This window comes from Schistocerca nitens, chromosome 3, assembly GCF_023898315.1.
Source record: "Schistocerca nitens isolate TAMUIC-IGC-003100 chromosome 3, iqSchNite1.1, whole genome shotgun sequence".
NCBI classification, from domain to species: domain Eukaryota; kingdom Metazoa; phylum Arthropoda; class Insecta; order Orthoptera; family Acrididae; genus Schistocerca; species Schistocerca nitens.
In genome coordinates, this window is record NC_064616.1 from 980365524 (window position 1) to 980386837 (window position 21314).

At 41.1% G+C, this 21314-nt stretch overlaps 1 protein-coding gene across 2 annotated transcripts in view; it reads left to right on the top strand.

Moving 5' to 3' along the window:
• LOC126249045 (epoxide hydrolase 4-like) overlaps positions 1-20832 on the top strand; it is a 103311-nt gene extending 82479 nt beyond the window's left edge. Inside the window, exons 4-5 of one of the 2 annotated variants that reach the window (XM_049950673.1) lie at positions 7012-7263; positions 20127-20832. In XM_049950673.1, the coding sequence (XP_049806630.1) occupies positions 7012-7263; positions 20127-20308 (434 nt within the window). In that variant the 3' untranslated portion in view covers positions 20309-20832. The remainder of the gene's footprint in view (positions 1-7011; positions 7264-20126) is intronic. The other variant, XM_049950672.1, reaches the window with a different exon arrangement.
• Positions 20833-21314: the final 482 nt, after the last annotated feature.

Consider the following 21314-nt stretch of genomic DNA (forward strand, 5'->3'; position numbering starts at 1 on the left):
TGGTTTGCCTATTGTCTTGATTGGTCCATTCTTTCAGATGCCAGCTCGAGCGACCATTTTCCATGTGCTATGTTTGCTGACTCCTAACCCACCCGCATGCACACCCAAATGGCAGCTTACTAATGCTGACTCGTGGCTTTGCTCATCCATGGTGACCTTTGAAGAACAAGATTTCCCCAGTTGTGAGGATTGGGTGGAATATCTCACAAATGTTATCCTTACCGCTGCAGAACATTCCATTTCTTGTGCTTCCTCTTTACCACGCTTTGTCCCAGTTCCTTGGTGGACTGAGGAACACTGCGATGCAGTTCATGCGCAGGGACGTGCTCTCCATGTTTTTAACCGTCAACCTACGATGGCAAACTTCATTCATTATAAACAGATGCCATTCATTATAAACAGATGGGTGCAAAGTGTCATTGCGTTCTTCAGGATAGCAAACAAGCTAGCTGGATTTCATTCATCAGTTCTTATAACAGTTCCACCCCTTCATCTGTCATGTGGACCAACGTCCAAGAGCTCTCTGGGACCAACATCCATTCCCCAATTTCCAGCAAACGATGTTATTGTGGACCCTATTGCTATCTCCAACACCTAGGGCCATCATTTTGCGGAAGTTTCGAGCTCTTCCCACTATCCCCATGCCCCTTTCCCCATCAGAAACCAGCTGGGGCGGCTTGGCCAAAACCCTTCTTATCTCAAAATGGTGAGTGCTACAATGCCGCCTTTACTATGAGTGGGCTAGATCATGCTCAGTTCATTCCAATCCTCTGCACCAGGGCTAGACACTGTCAACATTCAGATGTTGTAGCACCTTTCTCTTGCAGGCAAGCACTTTCTGCTTAACATGCACAACTGCATCTGGGCAGAGGGCACATTTCCCGGGTGCTGGCATGAAGCCACCGTCATACTCCTACCAAACCTGTAAGGACAAAAATCTTCTTTCTACGTACCACCCCATCTCTCTCACCAGTTGCGTTTGCAAGGTGATGGTATGATTCATGCCCGGCTGGTATGGTGGCTTGAGTCTCACAATTTTTTAACGAATACTCAATGTGGATTTATAGTGCAGTGTTCTGTAGTTAACTATCACATTACTTTGTCCACCCATGTCATTAATGGTTTTCTGCGGAAATCCCAGACTAGGGCTGCGTTTCTTTTTAGAAGGCCTACGACATCTGCTGGAGAACTGGCATCCTCCATGCTCTACACGTGGGGCCGCTTGACCTGTTCTCTTCAGGAATTTTTGGAAGACTGAGTTTTCAAGGTGTGTGAGGGTTCTGCCTTGTCGGACACCTTTATCCAGGAAAACGGTGTGCCTCAGGGTTCCATCCTGAGCGCCATCCTCTTTGCTATCTTCATTAACCCTATAATGGCTTGTCTCCTGCCGGGCATCTCGGGCTCCATTTTTGTTGACACTTTTGTCATCTATTGCAGTTCTCCACAGACCTGTCTCACTGAGCGGCGTCTTCAGTGATGTCTTGATCATCTTTACTCCTGGATCATGACAATGTCTTTAGTTTTTCCAATGACAAAATGTCTGTATGAATTTCTGGAGGCACAAATGGTTTCTCCCACCATCTTTACATCATGGGCCTGTTGCCCTTCCATTCATTGAAACTATGAAATTCCTGGGGCTCATGCATGATAGGAAACACTCTTGGTCCTCCCATGTGTCTTACCTGGCAGTCCGATGTACGCAGTTCCTCAGTGTCCTACGTGCCCTCAACGGTATTTCCTGGGGTGGCGACTGAACCACCCTTCTCTGTTTGTATCAGTCCCTTGTTTGTTCAAAACTTGACCATAGGTGCTTTGTTTATGCATCTGCATGTCCATCCCTCTTACGCAATCTCAACACTATCCACCATTGTGACATCTGTTTGGCCACTGGCGCCTTTTACACTAGTCTGGTTGAGTGTCTGTATGCTGAAGCTGCTGAACTATCACTGTCCTACCGCCATGACTTTCTCCTTAGCAGGTATGCATGCCATTTGTCTGCCATGGGTATGGGGTGGATTCCTCTTCTGTTACCTCCTGCAGTCCGCTTTCGGCTTTCGGCACTTACTACGGCAGCTTAACTTAAGACTACCTGCGACTTTCCTGGTGGGTGTGAACCCTTCACCACATTGGCTTCATGAAGCGACCCAAGTTAACCGTGGCCTTCACTAGCTTCCTAAGGACACTAGTCCAGCCTCTTTCTATTGCCTTCAGTTTCACGACCTTTGCATGGAACTTCACGGTAGTACATTTGAGTACGCTGATGGCTCTCGGACTGCCCATGGGGTCAGGTGTGCCTTCATCATTGGCACCTGTGTCTTTCGATATCAGCTTCTGGCACAATGCTCAGTGATTACAACCAAGCTCTTCGCCCTGTATCAGGCCACGGAGTACATCCGGTAACACAGTCTTTTCAATTGTTACCTCTACTCAGGCTCTCAGTGCCCTTCCAAGTCTATGTGCGGTGTACACTGCCCATCCGTTAGTGCAATGTGTCCAGGAAAACTGTCACTTGCTCACTCTTGGTGGAGCCACTGTGATGTTTGTGGGTTCCTGGTCATCCTCCAGCAGCAGCAGCAGCAGGACTAGAGAATTACTGTCCCTTGTGTAGGCTGTTATTAACACCCCGACAAAAATGGCTGTCTCTGAAGTGCTACCATGGCTGGGAAGCATGTGGCACTGATGAATGGCATCACATCGTGTTAAGTAAGGTGGTAACCTTGTGAGAGGTTCCATTCTTCCTATGTTTTGCAGGCACACAGTGATGTTGCTCCTAGCATCATGGTGTGGGGAGCCAGGGGTATAACTTCAGATCATGACTGACTGGTAGTGATTGAGGGAACTGTGACAGCACAGCGGTACATAAAGGACTTCCTACGTCCTCGGGTGTTAATTCTCATGTGACCGTGTTGTGGTACCATTTTTCAACAGGACACAGATTATCCACAATTGGCATTGCAGTAGCCACCAGAAAGATCGCGGGAGGCGCACATCGGCACGGCGCGTCACGGACGGTAGTTGCCGCCAATAGAGTCCCATCCACCAGAGGGCACGCGTGAATTCGGCCGCGACCTCTGCCAGCGGAACAACAACAACACCACCACCTCAGGCAGCACGGGCCGTGCCCAGTCAGTTCACATCGGGCATGCCTATGAGACAGTTCTCGGTCTACTCTGAAGTGCGACGGAAAACATGAACCGTGTTACTACACAATTGGCGACGAGTAGGGTCGTTCTTTCGCGTGTTGCGTCGTTGTTCCGGTTTCGCGGCTTATCCGCGGCATGGAGGATTTAGTGCGGGTTTTGGTTGAGCAGCAGATGGAGCTCATGGCCACCATGAAACAAGTGCTTCCGGCGTTGCTCCCCACGCCGTCTGCTCCGGCGCCGTTTCCTCCTCCCTTTCCCCCATATGACGAGACGGCGGAGGATTGGGACGCGTACGAACATCGCCTTCGGCAGCATTTCCAGGCGTTTCATGTTGCCGATGCGGAGGTCTGTCGTGCTCTTTTCTCGTCTTGGCTATCTCCCTCGCTGTATCAAGTTTTGCGGCAGCTAGCGCCGTTGCAGGAACCCTCGTCCTTGTCTTTTGACGCATTGTGTTCATTGCTGTCTTCCATATTATCGCCGCCGCACGCATGTTGTGGCGGCTAGGGTCGAGTTCTATCAATGCAAGAAACAGCCCCATCAGTCTTACCGGGCGTGGGCCGCTACCCTGCACTGTCTTAGTCGCAAGTGTCATTATGTCACGGAGCAGTCGCGAGAGTCGTATGCCCACGTTATGGCCGGCCGAAGTGGCCGTGCGGTTAAAGGCGCTGCAGTCTGGAACCGCAAGACCGCTACGGTCGCAGGTTCGAATCCTGCCTCGGGCATGGATGTTTGTGATGTCCTTAGGTTAGTTAGGTTTAACTAGTTCTAAGTTCTAGGGGACTAATAACCTCAGCAGTTGAGTCCCATAGTGCTCAGAGCCATTTGAACCATTTGAACCCACGTTATGGTGCGCGACGTCATTGTTCGTTCGGCCCCTGATAGGGATTTCCGGCAACGGGCCCTGCAGTTAGAAGACCCTTCCCTCGAGGAAGTCCTGTCCATTGCTCAATCGTATGAAGTCTCTCACGCCGCCGGTCAACAGCTGGAAGCGTGGTGCGACGTCGCGGCGGTTCAGAGCGGCGCGGCCGCGTCCACTGCGTCCGGGGTGGACGACGTGCGAGCGGTACAATCCGGCCGCTCCCGTACGGCGCGTAAACAGAGTTCCGGACGCCGGCCCCTGTTACCGTCCTGTGCTTCGTGCTATATACATCACGATCGATTGGAGTGCCCCCAGCGTTGGGCCGTTTGTCGCAAATGTAATAAAAAAGGACACATTGCTAAAGTTTGCCGCTCAGCCTCGAAAGAATCGAAGGAAGCAGTTACAGAGGACATGGACGTTGACATTCAGGAAGTTTCATCGGGCCAGGCTCCCGACGCATCGGCCCACAAACTCTTTATCGAGGTGTCGGTCCGGTCGCGCCGATTACAACTTCAAGTAGATACGGGCGCGGCGGTTTCTTTGTTGAATGCACAAACTTACTCCGACCTTGGGTCGCCACCGTTGGCGCCAGTTTACCGGCGTCTACGCGGTTATGGTAAACAGTTCATTCCCCTACTGGGTCAATTCACTACCGACGTGACTTACAAATCAGTCACTCGGCCTATTACTTTTATTGTTGTCAGTGATGCGAGCTCCGCTTACCTTTTTGGCTTGGATGCCTTTCAAGCTTTCGGGTTTTCTATCACTAACACCGTACAGTTCGTCTCCGAAGACGTTCCCTATCAATCATTAGAATCTCTGATCTCCGACTTTCCGGATATCTTTGAGGAGGGCCTGGGGCGTGTTTCAGACTTTGAAGCTCACTTAACGTTGAAGGCGTCGGCTCGCCCGCGTTTTCTCCGCGCGAGGCAGATCCCCCTTGGCTCTCTGCCCTCAGGTAAAAGAAGAGCTAGACCGGCTGACAGCCCTAGGGGTCGTTCTTCCCATTTCTTCTAGTGAGTGGGCTTCGCCCCCTCGTTATTGTCAGGAAACCCTTGGGAAAATTACGTCTTTGTGGCGATTTCAAGGCCACCATTAATTCCCAGTTGGTGGTGGACACCTATCCTTTGCCTCGTGCTGATGAATTGTTCTCCACCATAGCGGGAGGCCAATATTTTTCGAAAATCGATCTTTCGGAGGCTTATCATCAGATACCTCTTGATGAGGACTCCAAACGGCTGGCGGTTGTCAACACCCCGTTCGGCCTTTACCAATACCAGCGGTTGGCCTTCGGAATATCCAGTGCCCCGGCGATATTCCAGCGTTATCTTGAGCACGTCATGTCGACAATCCCTCATTGTATTAATTACCTGGACAACATAGTCACGGGCCGCAGCACGAAGAAGCACTTGCACAACCTTCGCACCCTCTTTTTCAAATTCAGATCCGTGGGCTTGTGTTGCAACCTGCGTAAGTCAAACTTCTTCCAACCGTCCATTGAGTATGTGGGCTACACAATCTCTCGGCACGGCGTCCAGCTGCTAGGAAGTTTGGTCCAAGGTATCGTCGACCTTCCGCAGCCTGCTTCGCTGAAGGAGTTACAAGCTTTTTTAGGCAAGATCGCCTATTACCACCGGTTCATTCCCAGGGCTTCCACCATCGCCCGCCCCCTGTACTGCTTTCTGCGCAAGGGTGTTCCTTTTGATTGGTCGCCTGCATGCGAGCGAGTGTTCATCTCGTTGAAAGGCCTCCTCACGTCAGCGCCGTGTTTGGCTACTTTTGACCCCAATAAGCCGTTGGTCCTGGCTACAGATGCTTCGCAGTATGGGGTAGGGGCGGTCCTGGCCCATCGCAACTCAGATGGTTCCGAGCAGCCACTGGCATTTGCATCTAAAACTCTTAGTCCCGCACAGGCCCATTACTCCCGCTGTGGACCAGGATCCAGAGTTCGACGTTCTGTCTCCCGTTCTGTCCCGGGTCCCGGTGGTGGGACGACGGGGGCCTCTTCGTGTGGGTCACTTCCAGCCGTATTCGAAGGTTCTGGCTCGAGGATTGGCAGATCCCCTCGACTCCAGCCTTCCGATGGATGTGGGGGTCGTCACTCCTGCACGACGCTCCACCTTCCGACGCAGTGGATCACAGTGGCTTCACCCCCTGAAGGAGGAGGAGTGCAGTAGCCACCAGAAAGATCGCGGGAGGCGCACATCGGCACGGCGCGTCACGGACGGTAGTTGCCGCAAATAGTCCCATCCACCAGAGGGCACACGAGAATTCGGCTGCGACCTCTGCCAGCGGAACAACAACAACAACAACAACAACAACAACAACAACACCTCAGGCAGCACGGGCCGTGCCCAGTCAGTTCACATCGGGCATGCCTATGAGACAGTTCTTGGTGTACTCTGAAGTGCGACGGAAAACGTGAACCGTGTTACTACAGGCATGTGTATCTATGAACTGTCTGTATGATGAGGTACATTGTGGCAAGCGAGAGTTTGCACATCTGCCCCCAACAGAAAATGTATGGGACTTGTTCAAATGTCAACTTGGTCCCAGTGCCATTATCCAGAATATAAAGGATTATCCAGAATATAAAGGACCAGTTAAAACAGTTGTGGGCCAGCTTGCCCCGGGAGAAGATAAAACTCCTTTATGACGCCATTCCAAACTGAATCGTGCAGGCATCAGGTCCAGAGGTGGTGTAACATCATACTGCTAAATGGGCTGAAACTATCAAGTTTTTTTTTTTTTGTAAATTTGAATCATAAGTGTAATTAGTGAAATAACATCACATATCATCTCAGCTCCAGAAGTTTGATTTCATTTTATCTTCTCCTTCTGAGAGCTTCACTTTTTTGTCAGGCATTGTATATAAGCACATATAATTTTATGAAGGAAAAGACGCGCATCGTTCAGTACTTGGTTTAGAATTTAAAATGATGTATACAGCATGTTCATATTTACTGTTGGTATGTAAATACTGTAAGCTTTCACCATTCCATCTTTCAGAGGATTGGACTGGAGCCATCAACTATTTCAGAAACCTACCTTTTCAAAGAGTAAGTCCTGTCTGTGAACCAGTGAAGGCACCGTGCATGTTCATTACTGGCAATCAAGATCCATGTCTCACTCTGGAAAGTATTGTCACATCAACAGAGTTCACAGAAAAATTTCTTGTAAAAATTGTAAATGGAACTGGACACTATCCTCATCAAGAGAAGCCTGAAGTGGTCAACAAAATGATAATTTCATTTCTTAATGGTAAATTTCATTATTAGTTCAAATTATGTTAAACATGTTGCACTCCATTATTTTTAATTTGGTATTGAGTACATCTCTCTTCCAGTAGGATACTAACATTTAGCAAATATGTCCTCTGTAACTATGAACTAACCATCTTAATTAACTGCTTATCACAACCCTATAAATTTCATACTTTCAGCTTGTGAGCTAATATCTCAAAGATGTTTAGGCTCACATGCGGTTCCTCTTTGTCGAAATGTATTGGCTCAAACTCTTCTAGGGGTTGAACCGCACGTGTTGCATTACACACTCTAACTTAGACCCTTGTGACCCTTTGGTTAATTGTCGGGCTGATAGCAAGTTTGAGAAATTGTATGAAACATACAACGTTAATATAACATACAACGACATAATAATAATAATAATAATAATAATAATAATAATAATAATAATAATAATAATAATAATAAACCCCGTGGAGGCCCGGGAAAAGAATAGGCCTCCGGTATGTTCTGCCAGTCGTAAAAGGCGACGAAAAGAACAAACCACTAATAGGGCTAACCCCCCTTTTAGTGTGATTACTTGGTTCAGGACAGAACTAAAGAAGCCTCGGACAAGCGCCGTCATGGTCGGGGACGGCGCTTGAACCCTATGCCCGCCCACAATGGTAATGACACTGCTAGCCAACTGGAAAATGATTTAAATCCAAATAGAGGTGTTTTGCAGGATATGCTTCCTGCAACCACCCTAGAAGGAAAACAAAGACAGAGGATGAGATGGTCAGATGAAGTTAATCGACACCTCATGTTCTGTTATTACCAAGCAACAAACCTAGGAACCAACACAACTGGATACAGATCACAAGTATACACAACATTTATTACCAGATACCCAGAATTAAAATTTTTAACAGAACAACGTCTAGCTGATCAGATTCGTGTAATAATAAAAAATAACAGGATACCCCAGTCAGAATTAGAAAACATCAAACAACAAGTACAACAAATACTGGAACAAAATAATGTGCAATTAGAAGAAGAAGAAGAAGAAGAAAATACAGTAATGGACTCAAACATCCCAGAGCAAACAAACAAAGAACAACACGCATCAATTAAACAATCAGAGGAAAATGAAATTTTAAGACAGCCACCAGCACAAGCACAAATAGAACACGAAGTGACACACATGTTAGATATAGAAGAAAAATTTCAGTTGACATATATAGAATACAAAGACACAAATACAGACATTAGACCATTCTTGCATAGACCACCAAATAGCCCACAAGTCGAAACAACAATAAAAACTATCAACACAATCATACACAACAAAATAAATGAATACACAACTATGGAAGAGTTACAACTACTGGTTTATGTAGGAGCACTCACTACACTAAATACACACACTAGGCAGAGATCAGAACCAACCAACACACAGAAGAAACCCACAAAACCAGCATGGCAACACAGGCTACAGATCAGAATAGAAAAACTGAGAAAAGACATCGGACAGTTAACACAATTTATAAGAAATGAAATATCAGACAAAAAACGAAAAAGGTTAGGTAAAATCTCACAACAAGAAGCAATAGAGCAATTAGATGAAAAGAAGCAAAAATTACAAGCTTTGGCGAAACGACTTAGAAGATACAAAAAAAGTGAAAATAGAAGGAAACAAAACCAAACATTCAACACAAACCAAAAGAAATTTTACCAAACAATAGATAACACACACATAAAAATAGACAATCCACCAAACATAAGAGACATGGAACACTTCTGGAGCAGCATATGGTCAAACCCGGTACAACATAATAGGCATGCACGGTGGATACAAGCAGAAACAGATACATACAAGATGATACCACAAATGCCTGAAGTGATAATTTTGCAACATGAAGTCACCCGAGCAATTAATTCTACGCACAATTGGAAAGCCCCTGGAAATGATAAAATAGCAAATTTCTGGCTAAAGAAGTTCACCTCAATACATTCACATCTAACTAAATTATTTAACAGTTACATTGCAGATCCATACATATTCCCTGATACACTTACACATGGAATAACTTATCTGAAACCTAAAGATCAAGCAGACACAGCAAACCCAGCTAAATATCGCCCCATAACATGCCTACCAACAATCTACAAAATATTAACTTCAGTCATTACACAGAAATTAATGACACATACAACACAGAACAAAATTATAAATGAAGAACAAAAAGGCTGCTGCAAAGGAGCACGAGATGTAAAGAGCAACTGATAATAGATGCAGAGGTGACATATCAAGCTAAAACTAAACAAAGGTCTCTACACTACGCATACATTGATTACCAAAAAGCTTTTGATAGTGTACCCCACTCATGGTTACTACAAATATTGGAAATATACAAAGTAGATCCTAAATTGATACAGTTCCTAAACATAGTAATGAAAAACTGGAAAACCACACTTAATATCCAAACAAATTCAGATAATATCACATCACAGCCAATACAGATTAAGCGTGGAATATACCAAGGAGACTCATTAAGTCCTTTCTGGTTCTGCCTTGCTCTGAACCCGCTATCCAACATGCTAAATAATACAAATTATGGATACAATATTACTGGAACATACCCACACAAAATCACACATTTGCTATACATGGATGATCTAAAACTACTGGCAGCAACAAATCAACAACTCAACCAATTACTAAAGATAACAGAAGTATTCAGCAATGATATAAGTATGGCGTTTGGAACAGACAAATGTAAGAAAAATAGCATAGTCAAGGGAAAACACACTAAACAAGAAGATTACATACTTGATAACCACAGTGACTGCATAGAAGCGATGGAAAAAACAGATGCCTATAAATATCTAGGATACAGACAAAAAATAGGAATAGATAATACAAATATTAAAGAAGAACTAAAAGAAAAATATAGACAAAGACTAACAAAAATACTGAAAACAGAATTGACAGCAAGAAACAAGACAAAAGCTATAAATACATATGCCATACCAATATTGACCTACTCATTTGGAGTAGTGAAATGGAGTAACACAGACCTAGAAGCACTCAATACACTTACACGATCACAATGCCACAAATATAGAATACATCACATACATTCAGCAACAGAAAGATTCACATTAAGCAGAAAGGAAGGAGGAAGGGGATTTATCGACATAAAAAACCTACACTATGGACAGGTAGACAATTTAAGAAAATTCTTTCTAGAACGAGCAGAAACTAGCAAAATACACAAGGCAATCACTCATATAAATACATCGGCTACACCACTGCAACTTCATAACCACTTCTACAACCCTTTAGATCACATAACATCAACAAATACGAAGAAAGTAAATTGGAAAAAGAAAACACTACATGGCAAGCACCCGTATCATCTAACACAGCCACACATCGATCAAGACGCATCCAACACATGGCTAAGAAAAGGCAATATATACAGTGAGACAGAAGGATTCATGATTGCAATACAGGATCAAACAATAAACACCAGGTATTACAGCAAGCATATTATTAAAGATCCCAATACCACAACAGATAAATGCAGACTTTGTAAACAACAAATAGAAACAGTAGATCACATCACAAGCGGATGTACAATACTAGCAAATACAGAATACCCCAGAAGACATGACAATGTCGCAAAAATAATACATCAACAGCTTGCCTTACAACATAAACTTATAAAACAACACGTTCCTACATACAAGTATGCACCACAAAATGTACTGGAGAATGATGAATACAAATTATACTGGAACAGAACCATTATAACAGATAAAACAACGCCACATAACAAACCTGACATCATACTCACCAATAAAAAGAAGAAATTAACACAATTAATCGAAATATCCATACCCAATACAACAAATATACAAAAGAAAACAGGAGGAAAAAATTGAAAAATACATCCAACTGGCTGAGGAAGTCAAAGACATGTGGCATCAGGATAAAGTTGACATCATACCAATTATACTATCAACTACAGGAGTCATACCACACAATATCCACCAATACATCAATGCAATACAGCTACATCCAAACATATATATACAATTACAGAAATCCGTAATTATTGATACATGTTCAATTACCCGAAAGTTCCTAAATGCAATATAACATGTACCGTACAGCAAAAAGGAAGTGACGCTTGATAAAGGTCCGCGTCACTCCATTCTTAACCAGACTTCTAAAAAGTCTGAGAAAGTAAAGATAATAATAATAATAATAAACCCCGTGGAGGCCCGGGAAAAGACTAGGCCTCCAGTATGTTCTGCCAGTCGTAAAAGGCGACGAAAAGAACAAACTGCTAAAGACAGAGGATGAGATGGTCAGATGAAGTTAACAGACACCTCATGTTCTGTTATTACGAAGCAACTAACTTAGGAACCAACACAACTGGATACAGATCACAAGTATACACAACATTTATTACCAGATACCCAGAATTAAAATTTTTGACAGGACGACGACTGGCTGACCAGATCCGCGTAATAATCAAAAATAACAGGATACCCCAGTCAGAATTAGAAAACATCAAACAACAAGTACAACAAATACTGGAACAAAATAATGTGCAATAAGAAGAAAAAGAAGAAGAAGAAGAAGAAAATACAGTAATGGACTCAAACATCCCAGAGCAAACAAACAAAGAACAACACGCATCAATTAAACAATCAGAGGAAAACGAAATCTTAAGACAGCCACCAGAACAAGCACAAATAGAACACGGAAGTGACACATGTTAGATATAGAAGAAAAATTTCAGCTGACATACATAGAATACAAAGACACAAATACAGACATTAGACCATTCTTGCATAGACCACCAAATAACCCACAAGTCGAAACAACAACAACTACTACTACTACTATCAACACAATCATACACAACAAAATAAATGAAAATACAACTATGGAAGAGTTAAAACTGCTGGTTTATATAGGGGCACTCACTACACTAAATATACACACTAGGCAGAGATCAGAACCAACCAACACACAGAAGAAACCCACAAAACCAGCATGGTAACACAGGCTACAGATCAGAATAGAAAAACTGAGAAAAGACATTGGACGGCTAACACAATTTATAAGAAATGAAATGTCAGACAAAAAACGAAAAAGGTTAGGTAAAATCTCACAACAAGAAGCAATAGAGCAATTGGATGAAAAGAAGCAGAAATTACAAGCATTGGCCAAACGACTTAGAAGATACAAAAAAAGTGAAAATAGAAGGAAACAAAACCAAACATTCAACACAAACCAAAAGAAATTTTACCAGACAATAGATAACACACACATTGAAATAGACAATCCACCAAACATAACAAACATGGAACACTTCTGGAGCAACATATGGTCAATCCCGGTACAACATAAGACATACATGGTGGATACAAGCAGAAACACACATACATGATGATACCACAAATGCCTGAAGTGATAATTTTGTAACATGAAGTCACCCGAGCAATTAATTCTACGCACCGTTGGAAAGCCCCTGTAAAAAATAAAATAGCAAATTTCTGGCTAAAGAAGTTCACCTCAACACATTCACATCTAACTAAATTATTTAACAGTTGCATTGCAGACCCATACATATTCCATGATACCCTTACACATGGAATAACTTATCTGAAACCTAAAGATCAAGCAGACACAGCAAACCCAGCTAAATACCGCCCCATATCATGCCTACCAACAATATACAAAATATTAACTTCAGTCATTACACAGAAATTAATGACACATACAACACAGAACAAAATTATAAATGAAGAACAAAAAGCCTGTTGCAAAGGAGCACGAGGATGTAAAGAGCAACTGATAATAGATGCAGAGGTGACATATCAAGCTGAAATTAAACAAAGGTCAGTACACTACGCATACATTGATTACCAAAAAGCTTTTGATAGTGTACCCCCTCATGGTTACTACAAATATTGGAAATATATAAAGTAGATCCTAAACTGATACAGTTCCTAAACATAGTAATGAAAAATTGGAAAACCACACCTAATATCCAAACAAATTCAAATAATATCACATCACAGCCAATACAGACTAAGCGTGGAATATACCAAGGAGACTCATTAAGTCCTTTCTGGTTCTGCCTTGCTCTGAACCCACTATCCAACATGCTAAATAATAAAAATTATGGATATAATATTACTGGAACATACCAACACAAAATCACACATTTGCTATACATGGATGATCTAAAACTACTGGCAGCAATAAATCAACAACTCAACCAATTACTAAAGATAACAGAAGTATTCAGCAATGATATAAATATGGCTTTTGAAACAGACAAATGTAAGAAAAATAGCATAGTCAATGGAAAACACACTAAACAAGAAGATTACATAATGGATAACCACAGTGACTGCATAGAAGCAATGGAAACAACAGATGCGTATAAATATCTAGGATACAGACAAAAAATAGGAATAGATAATACAAATATTAAAGAAGAACTGAAAGAAAAATATAGACAAAGACTAACAAAAGTACTGAAAACAGAATTGACAGCAAGAAACAAGACAAAAGTTATAAATACTTATGCTATAAATACTTATGCTATACCAATATTGACCTACTCATTTGGAGTAGTGAAATGGAGTAACACAGACCTAGAAGCACTCAATACACTTACATGATCACAATGCCGCAAATATAGAATACATCACATACGTTCAGCAACAGAAAGATTCACATTAAGCAGAAAGGAAGGAGGAAGGTGATTTATCGACATAAAAAACCTACATTATGGACAGGTAGACAATTTAAGAAAATTCTTTATAGAATGAGCAGAAACTAGCAAAATACACAAAGCAATCACTCGTATAAATACATCGACTACACCACTGCAATTACATAATCACTTCTACAACCCTTTGGATCAAATAACATCAACAGATACGAAGAAGGTAAATTGGAAAAAGAAAACCCTACATGGCAAGCACCCGTATCATCTAACACAGCCACACATCGATCAAGACGCATCCAACACATGGCTAAGAAAAGGAAATATAGACAGTGAGACAGAAGGATTCATGATTGCAATACAGGATCAAACAATAAACACCAGATATTACAGCAAGCATATTATTAAAGATCCCAATACCACAACAGATAAATGCAGACTTTGCAAACAACAAATAGAAGCAGTAGATCACATCACAAGCAGATGTACAATACTAGCAAATACAGAATACCCCAGAAGACATGACAATGTAGCAAAAATAATACATAAACAGCTTGCCTTACAACATAAACTTATAAAACAACACGTTCCCACATAAAAGTATGCACCACAAAATGTACTGGAGAATGATGAATACAAATTATACTGGAACAGAACCATTATAACAGATAAAACAACACCACATAACAAACCTGACATCATACTCACCAATAAAAAGAAGAAATTAACACAACTAATCGAAATATCCATACCCAATACAACAAATATACAAAAGAAAACAGGAGAAAAAATTGAAAAATACATCCAACTGGCTGAGGAAGTCAAGGACATGTGGCATCAGGATAAAGTTGACATCATACCAATTATACTATCAACTACAGACGTTATACCACACAATATCCACCAGTACATCAATGCAATACAGCTACATCCAAACATATATATACAACAACAGAAATCCATAATTATTGATACATGTTCAATTACCCGAAAGTTCCTAAACGCAATGTAACGTATACCGTACAGTTAAAATGAAGTGACGCTTGATCAAGGTCCGCGTCACTTTCATTTCGAACCAGACTTAAGGTCTGAGAAAGGAAAGAAATAATAATAATAATAATAATAATAATAATAATAATAATAATAATAATATAGAATAATGTTTATTCAGAAAGCAAACTGGTAACGAAAGTGATTATATATAGAATTACTATCACACTCGAATGAATATCCATTTGACGCAGTTCGATCATTCACAGTCTCTGCGCGAATTAAAAGTCCATACACCACCTTGTTAACGACATGAAAAGTTAGTTTACACCAGGCATGTGGCTGCTCACCACTCAGAGACTAAGTCCTGTGATACCACAAAACGTAAAATTTTCTAAGTTGTTTCACTTCCTAGCTACCTAAAGACCGACCGTCTGCTTTCACTGATTAGTGCAGTTACCTTTCCTGAAGCCGTCCTCTCTGTCAACTTAACTTTTCAGAGAGACTGAAGCCATATCAGTGTTCCATTCAACTCGCATAAACCTTCTGCATTTGAGGATAAAGTTGCCCTGTTTTGTATTCTATTGGGAATAGCAATCATGTAAAGCACTTTGATTCTCTTGTGTTTTACATTTGTACATGTTATTATGGGTGATACTGTTCATAATTAGCTCATCCAGTGGCAGTGTTCCTTCACCTATGGAGATTCTCTGTGTAGTTTGCGAAGTCAGCAGTTTGTGATGGTGGTACTGTAGAGTGAAATTTCTTTGCCTTGTTTTTGATGGGACCACCCATTTTTAACATCATAAGTGGCGAAAACAGTGCCAAACAATAGTTAATTTGGTAATGAGAAGATTTTTCTCAGGAGTAAAAATGTGGGATTAAGGGTACCATATTTATGGTAGTATGTGATCTCTTAGCACCTCACTGCTATCTCACCAAGTTATAATTCAAAATGTGCCTTTTTGAGAACACATTTGGAATACCACACCTGGTAATTGAATAAGAGTTGTTGTGTCAACAAACTATCGATGTATCATACGCCTTAGACTAGCTACCATAGGCATCCACAAGGCGGTGAGACGCGGCACTTGCCTCTCCCTCCTATTTCAATGGTCAACTCATATATACAGGGTGGTCCATTGATAGTGAGCGGGTCACGAAATGAGCATCAAACGAAAAAACTACAAAGAACAAAACTCGTCTAGCTTGAAGGGGGAAACCGGATGGCGCTATGGTTGGCCTGCTAGATGGTGCTGCCATAGATCAAACAGATATCAAATGTGTTTTTTTTTTTTTTTTTTTTTTTAAATAGGAACCCCCATTTTTTATTACATATTCGTGTAGTAAGTAAAGAAATATGAATGTTTTAGTTGGACCACTTTCTTCATTTTGTGATAGATGGTGCTGTAATAGTCACAAACATGTAAATACATGGTATCACATAACATTCCGCCAGTGCGGACGGTATTTGCTTCGTGATACATTATCCATGTTAAAATGGACCGTTTACCAATTGCAGAAAAGGTCGATATCGTGTTGATGTATGGCTATTGTGATCAAAATGCCCAACGGGCGTGTGCTGTGTGTGCTGCTCGGTATCCTGGACGACATCATCCAAGTATCCGGACCGTTTGCCAGTTAGTTACATTATTTAAGGAAACAGGAAGTGTTCAGCCACATGTGAAACATCAACCATGACCTGCAACAAATGATGATGCCCAAGTAGGTGTTTTAGCTATTGTCACGGCTAATCCGCACATCAGTAGCAGAAAAATTGCGCGAGAATCGGGAATCTCAAAAACATCGGTGTTGAGAATTCTACATCACCAGGGATTGCATGGTGACGACTTTGAACGTTGTGTACAGTTCTGCCACTGGGGACAAGAGAAATTATGGGACAATGACAGATTTTTTGCACATGTTCTATTTAGCGACGAAGCATCATTCACCAACAGCGGTAACGTAAACTGGCATAATACGCACTATTGGGCAACGGAAAATCCACGATGGCTGCGACAAGTGGAACATCTGTGACCTTCGTGGGTTAATGTATGGTGCCTCGTTATGGGAGGAAGGATAATTGGCCCCCATTTTATCACTGGCAATCTAAATGGTGCAATGTATGCTGATTTCCTACGTAATGTTCTGCTGATGTTACTACAAGATGTGTCACTGCATGACAGAATGGCGATGTACTTCCAACATGATGGATGTCTGGCACATAGCTCGCGTGCGGTTGAAGCGGTATTGAGTAGCATATTTCATGACAGGTGGATTGGCCTGCACGTTCACAGGATCTGATGTCCTCTGATTTCTTTCTCTGGGGAAGGTTGAAGGATATTCGCTATAGTGATCCACCAACAACGCCTGACAACATGCGTCACCGCATTGTCAATGCATGTGCGAACATTACGGAAGGCGAACTACTCGCTGTTCAGAGGAATGTCGTTACACGTATTGCCAAATGCATCGAGGTTGACGCACAGCATTTTGAGCATTTATTGCATTAATGTGGTATTTACAGGTAATCGCGCTGTAATAGCATGTGTTCTCCGAAATGGTAAGTTCACAAAGGTAAATGTATCACATTGGAACAACCGAAATAAAATGTTCAACCGTACCTACGTTATGTATTTTAATTTAAAAAACCTACCTGTTACCAACTGTGCATCTAAACTTGTGAGCCATATGTTTGTGACTATTACAGTGCTATCTATCACAAAGTGAAAGAAAAAAAAAACTGGTGCAACTAAAACATTCATATTTCTTTACGTACTACATGAATATGTAATAAAAAATGCGGTTTCCTGTTTAAAAAAATGCAGTTGATATCCATTTGACCTATGGCAGTGCCATCTGGTTTCCCCCCTTCAAGCTAGACAAGTTTCGTTCTTAGTAGTTGTTTCGTTTGACACTTATTTTGTGAGATATTTGGCCTGGTCACAATCAATGGACACACCCTGTGTGTGCGCGTGTGCGCGCGCGGAACTGGCAAAGCTTCTGGTTCACCCTCATCTTCATTCTTCTTGTTTTTTAGCCATCTGTTCCTACAAGGCTTCATAAATTGTTGTAGACTGGTAGGCGGCAACACCTTCGTTACATTCAACATATGCGTTGTTGAAGTTAAGATGGTCAGTGTTTTCTTCTTGCCCTGTTATTTAGTATCTGATGAAAACCAGTTTTCTTAAAGTAATTTGAGATTGTGGTTCTTGCATGGAATCCCAGCCACTTCTTACAAAGTGCGTAGCACCCAAGAGCATTATCTTTCTCACTGCATTATAGACACATGCTAGCCTCTTTGGTATAAGAATCTTTATGTATTTTTGTTACAGGCATTTTATGACGACTCAGTTGAGTGGATGAAGGTGGCTTATACGGTTTGAAGGAAAAAACACTTAATTTATATTACATAGATATGACATATCTTTGGGATGTGGTGTACTATGGTCATCAAACAGGATGATTTTCATGCTTGTAACACCTGACCTTGCATCCCAAACACTCAAGAATTATTTGAATATAGTTGTCATTCCCCATGCTTTCTCATTAGACATATATTTGCTTCGAATGTTCAGACAATTTTTGAAGAATTGTTCACTCTTCGCCTTTACAATTATGGTGCCACCAACTATTCAGTTCCACTTTCACTACAACATAACAAAGTTAGTCTCTCTTTACTAAATTTTCCACTGTGCCATTTCTTTTTCTCTTCTCCGAACAGAGTTTTTTCAGGTATAAAGTGAAAAATAATCCCATTTCATCTGGGACTGTATTTTCCATGATAGATGAGAGTATTTTTCCGTGACTCGACAGTATAAAGGTTTACACTTCTAGCCTCACATCGAAGCCATTTATACACTAAATTACATCTGCTGTTGAACTTTTTGATCCAACCACTGGGTGCTTTGAACTCTGAGTTTTAGCGTGAACCACAGTACCACAATTGAAATACTCAAAGCAGGAACTTATTTTACCCATTACAATAGCCATTTTCCAGTTCTGGAAACTGATTGTCTTACATTTGTTTGTTTGTCGTTTCCACCTTCCAGATATGCTGCATTAATTACTTTCTCATTTTCTCACTGTTGTATTTAATGTTGGAGGAATGTTCAGTTTCTTTGCAATATCAACATGCTTCATGCGTGTGTGTTTTGTCAGTTTCCTGAATAATGTTGGTCTTTCCTCCGTCTTGTTCAGTCTCACTGTCATTCATGATGTTTCAGTACACCATTCAGCACACAAAAATCATACTGAGAGTGAGTCATACACTAAACATGTACAAAGAAAACCATTGTCTGAGTTACATGTTAGTAAATATTCAGTTTATTGTTTTACTGCTACTACTTCACCCCTACCTGCAATTAGTACTTGTCAGTAGAAGTCTGAGATTGTCAAAGCTACTGCCAGCCTATATGAACTACTTCAGCATGTCGTTTCTGCAATAGAAAATGATAAGAATGGTGCACAAAGTTGCCGGCACTAAACAGCATAGTTGGCCTACTTGTTTCCTAACCCATCAGCCAGAAACGTTGTACTCCTTCCATTCTCGGAACTCTCGATGGCAAAATTTTCAGTGGCCAAACAGTACAGATACTGCCAAATGTCAGCGCACTAAGCAGGGAGGGAGAATGTATAAATGAGTCGTTTTATCACGCATTTACTACAGTTGAGAGTGGGGCTTGACCACTTAAGAGTTAGCCATACTAAAAGATGTATAAATGTGTGAAGTAACTTTCTAAGGGTTTTTTTAGGTACTAAAACTCTGATATGACATGCCATACTCGATACTTATCTTCTTCAGAAAATGAAAAGAGAAACCAAGCACTCAGCTGCTTCGAAAAAAGTTATAGATTAATTATTGCGTGCACGCACGCGCCCACGCGTGCGCCCACACGTGCGCCCACACACACACACACACACACACACACACACACACACAGTCATAACCTGCCAGGAAGTTTTAAATCAGTGCACACTCCGCTGCAGAGTGGAATTTCATTCTGAACTGTATTTGTAATTTAACTATTGACAGCAAGACTTCATTCCTAGGATATTATCCATTTGTGTACTAACTGTAGGTCGTTCACTTCCAGGTTAGTGTCTTTTGTTTGACATTATGTAGAAACTTTATTTTACTTTTTTGCAGTTAGTGAATCTCCAGAGAAAGTGGATAAACCTGTTCAAAAAGGTCTGATGGACCGCATGTTTGGAGCAGTCGCATCTACTGTGAAATATGGAAATCAAATGTTTGATGTTGTTCAGAAGACTAGTAATATAGTACCAGGATTGCAGCGAAAATCTTCAGTACTGGGACAGAGTGCTAGCTGATAACACCATTAAAGGTAAAAAAATAGGGGTTTTCCAGGTTCCTTCACAAATCTGGTGGAAAGTCTGATCTCTTGTTAACTACATGAGACACACAGTTCACTGTTCATGTATCTTTTGTAGTTTTACATTGTCCTGATAAGTAGAACATTGGAGTCAAATCTTCATTTTCTTATTATATTTTATACAAGGAGTATATTTGTATGGCAACTGATATTTATTTTTTAGAACACTTTTTGTACAAAATATTTTTGTAGTAAAATGTGCGGGATGTAACATTGGTGTAAAGACTGAAATTGTAAGAATTTATTCTTGCTGAGTAGATAAAATTATGCAGTGTGTACTGTTCATTCCATGTCACAGTTGTAATACCTATAAATTTTAGTTGCGACAAAAACTTAAATATTTCTTTTTGTTGAGACTATTCAGTAATAAGGTGCTAATTTGTACATAAACATGTTCTATATTTTATTAAATTATTGAAACCAAAGGCTGTTTAAAACTGCAAAACTGTTCAATAAGCTTTACTGCAAATTGTTGTCTACTGCTATGCAGATGATGTATCTATTTTTTTGTTAATAAATGGGAATTTTTCATAAAAATTCAGTGTAACAATTTTGTTAGTGTAACTGCTGATATGTTATGTTTAGTGGAAGGCACAGCACTTCCCTAGTAAGTATATTCACTACTTTGTTCTGTTAAATATGATTATCCTCAGCCATTCGTCCTGATTATAGTTTCCTGATATTAGGATGCTGTTGATGTTGTTTTTCAAGCAACTACTTCATAATATTTTTGCATTGAACAGGCTCTCGAAAACAAATATGGGACCCTATGGCATGGTGACAACAGTGCTCTAACAACCTTATTTTTCCTTCTTTTTAATTGAACACCAAATCTAATTTCTCCCTCTAATACAGTAGACAGGACTGTTATGATCCCATGTTATATCATATCTAGCATTAATTAGCCGGTAGTAGCTTCCTGGGTTGATGATAAAGGACTATCC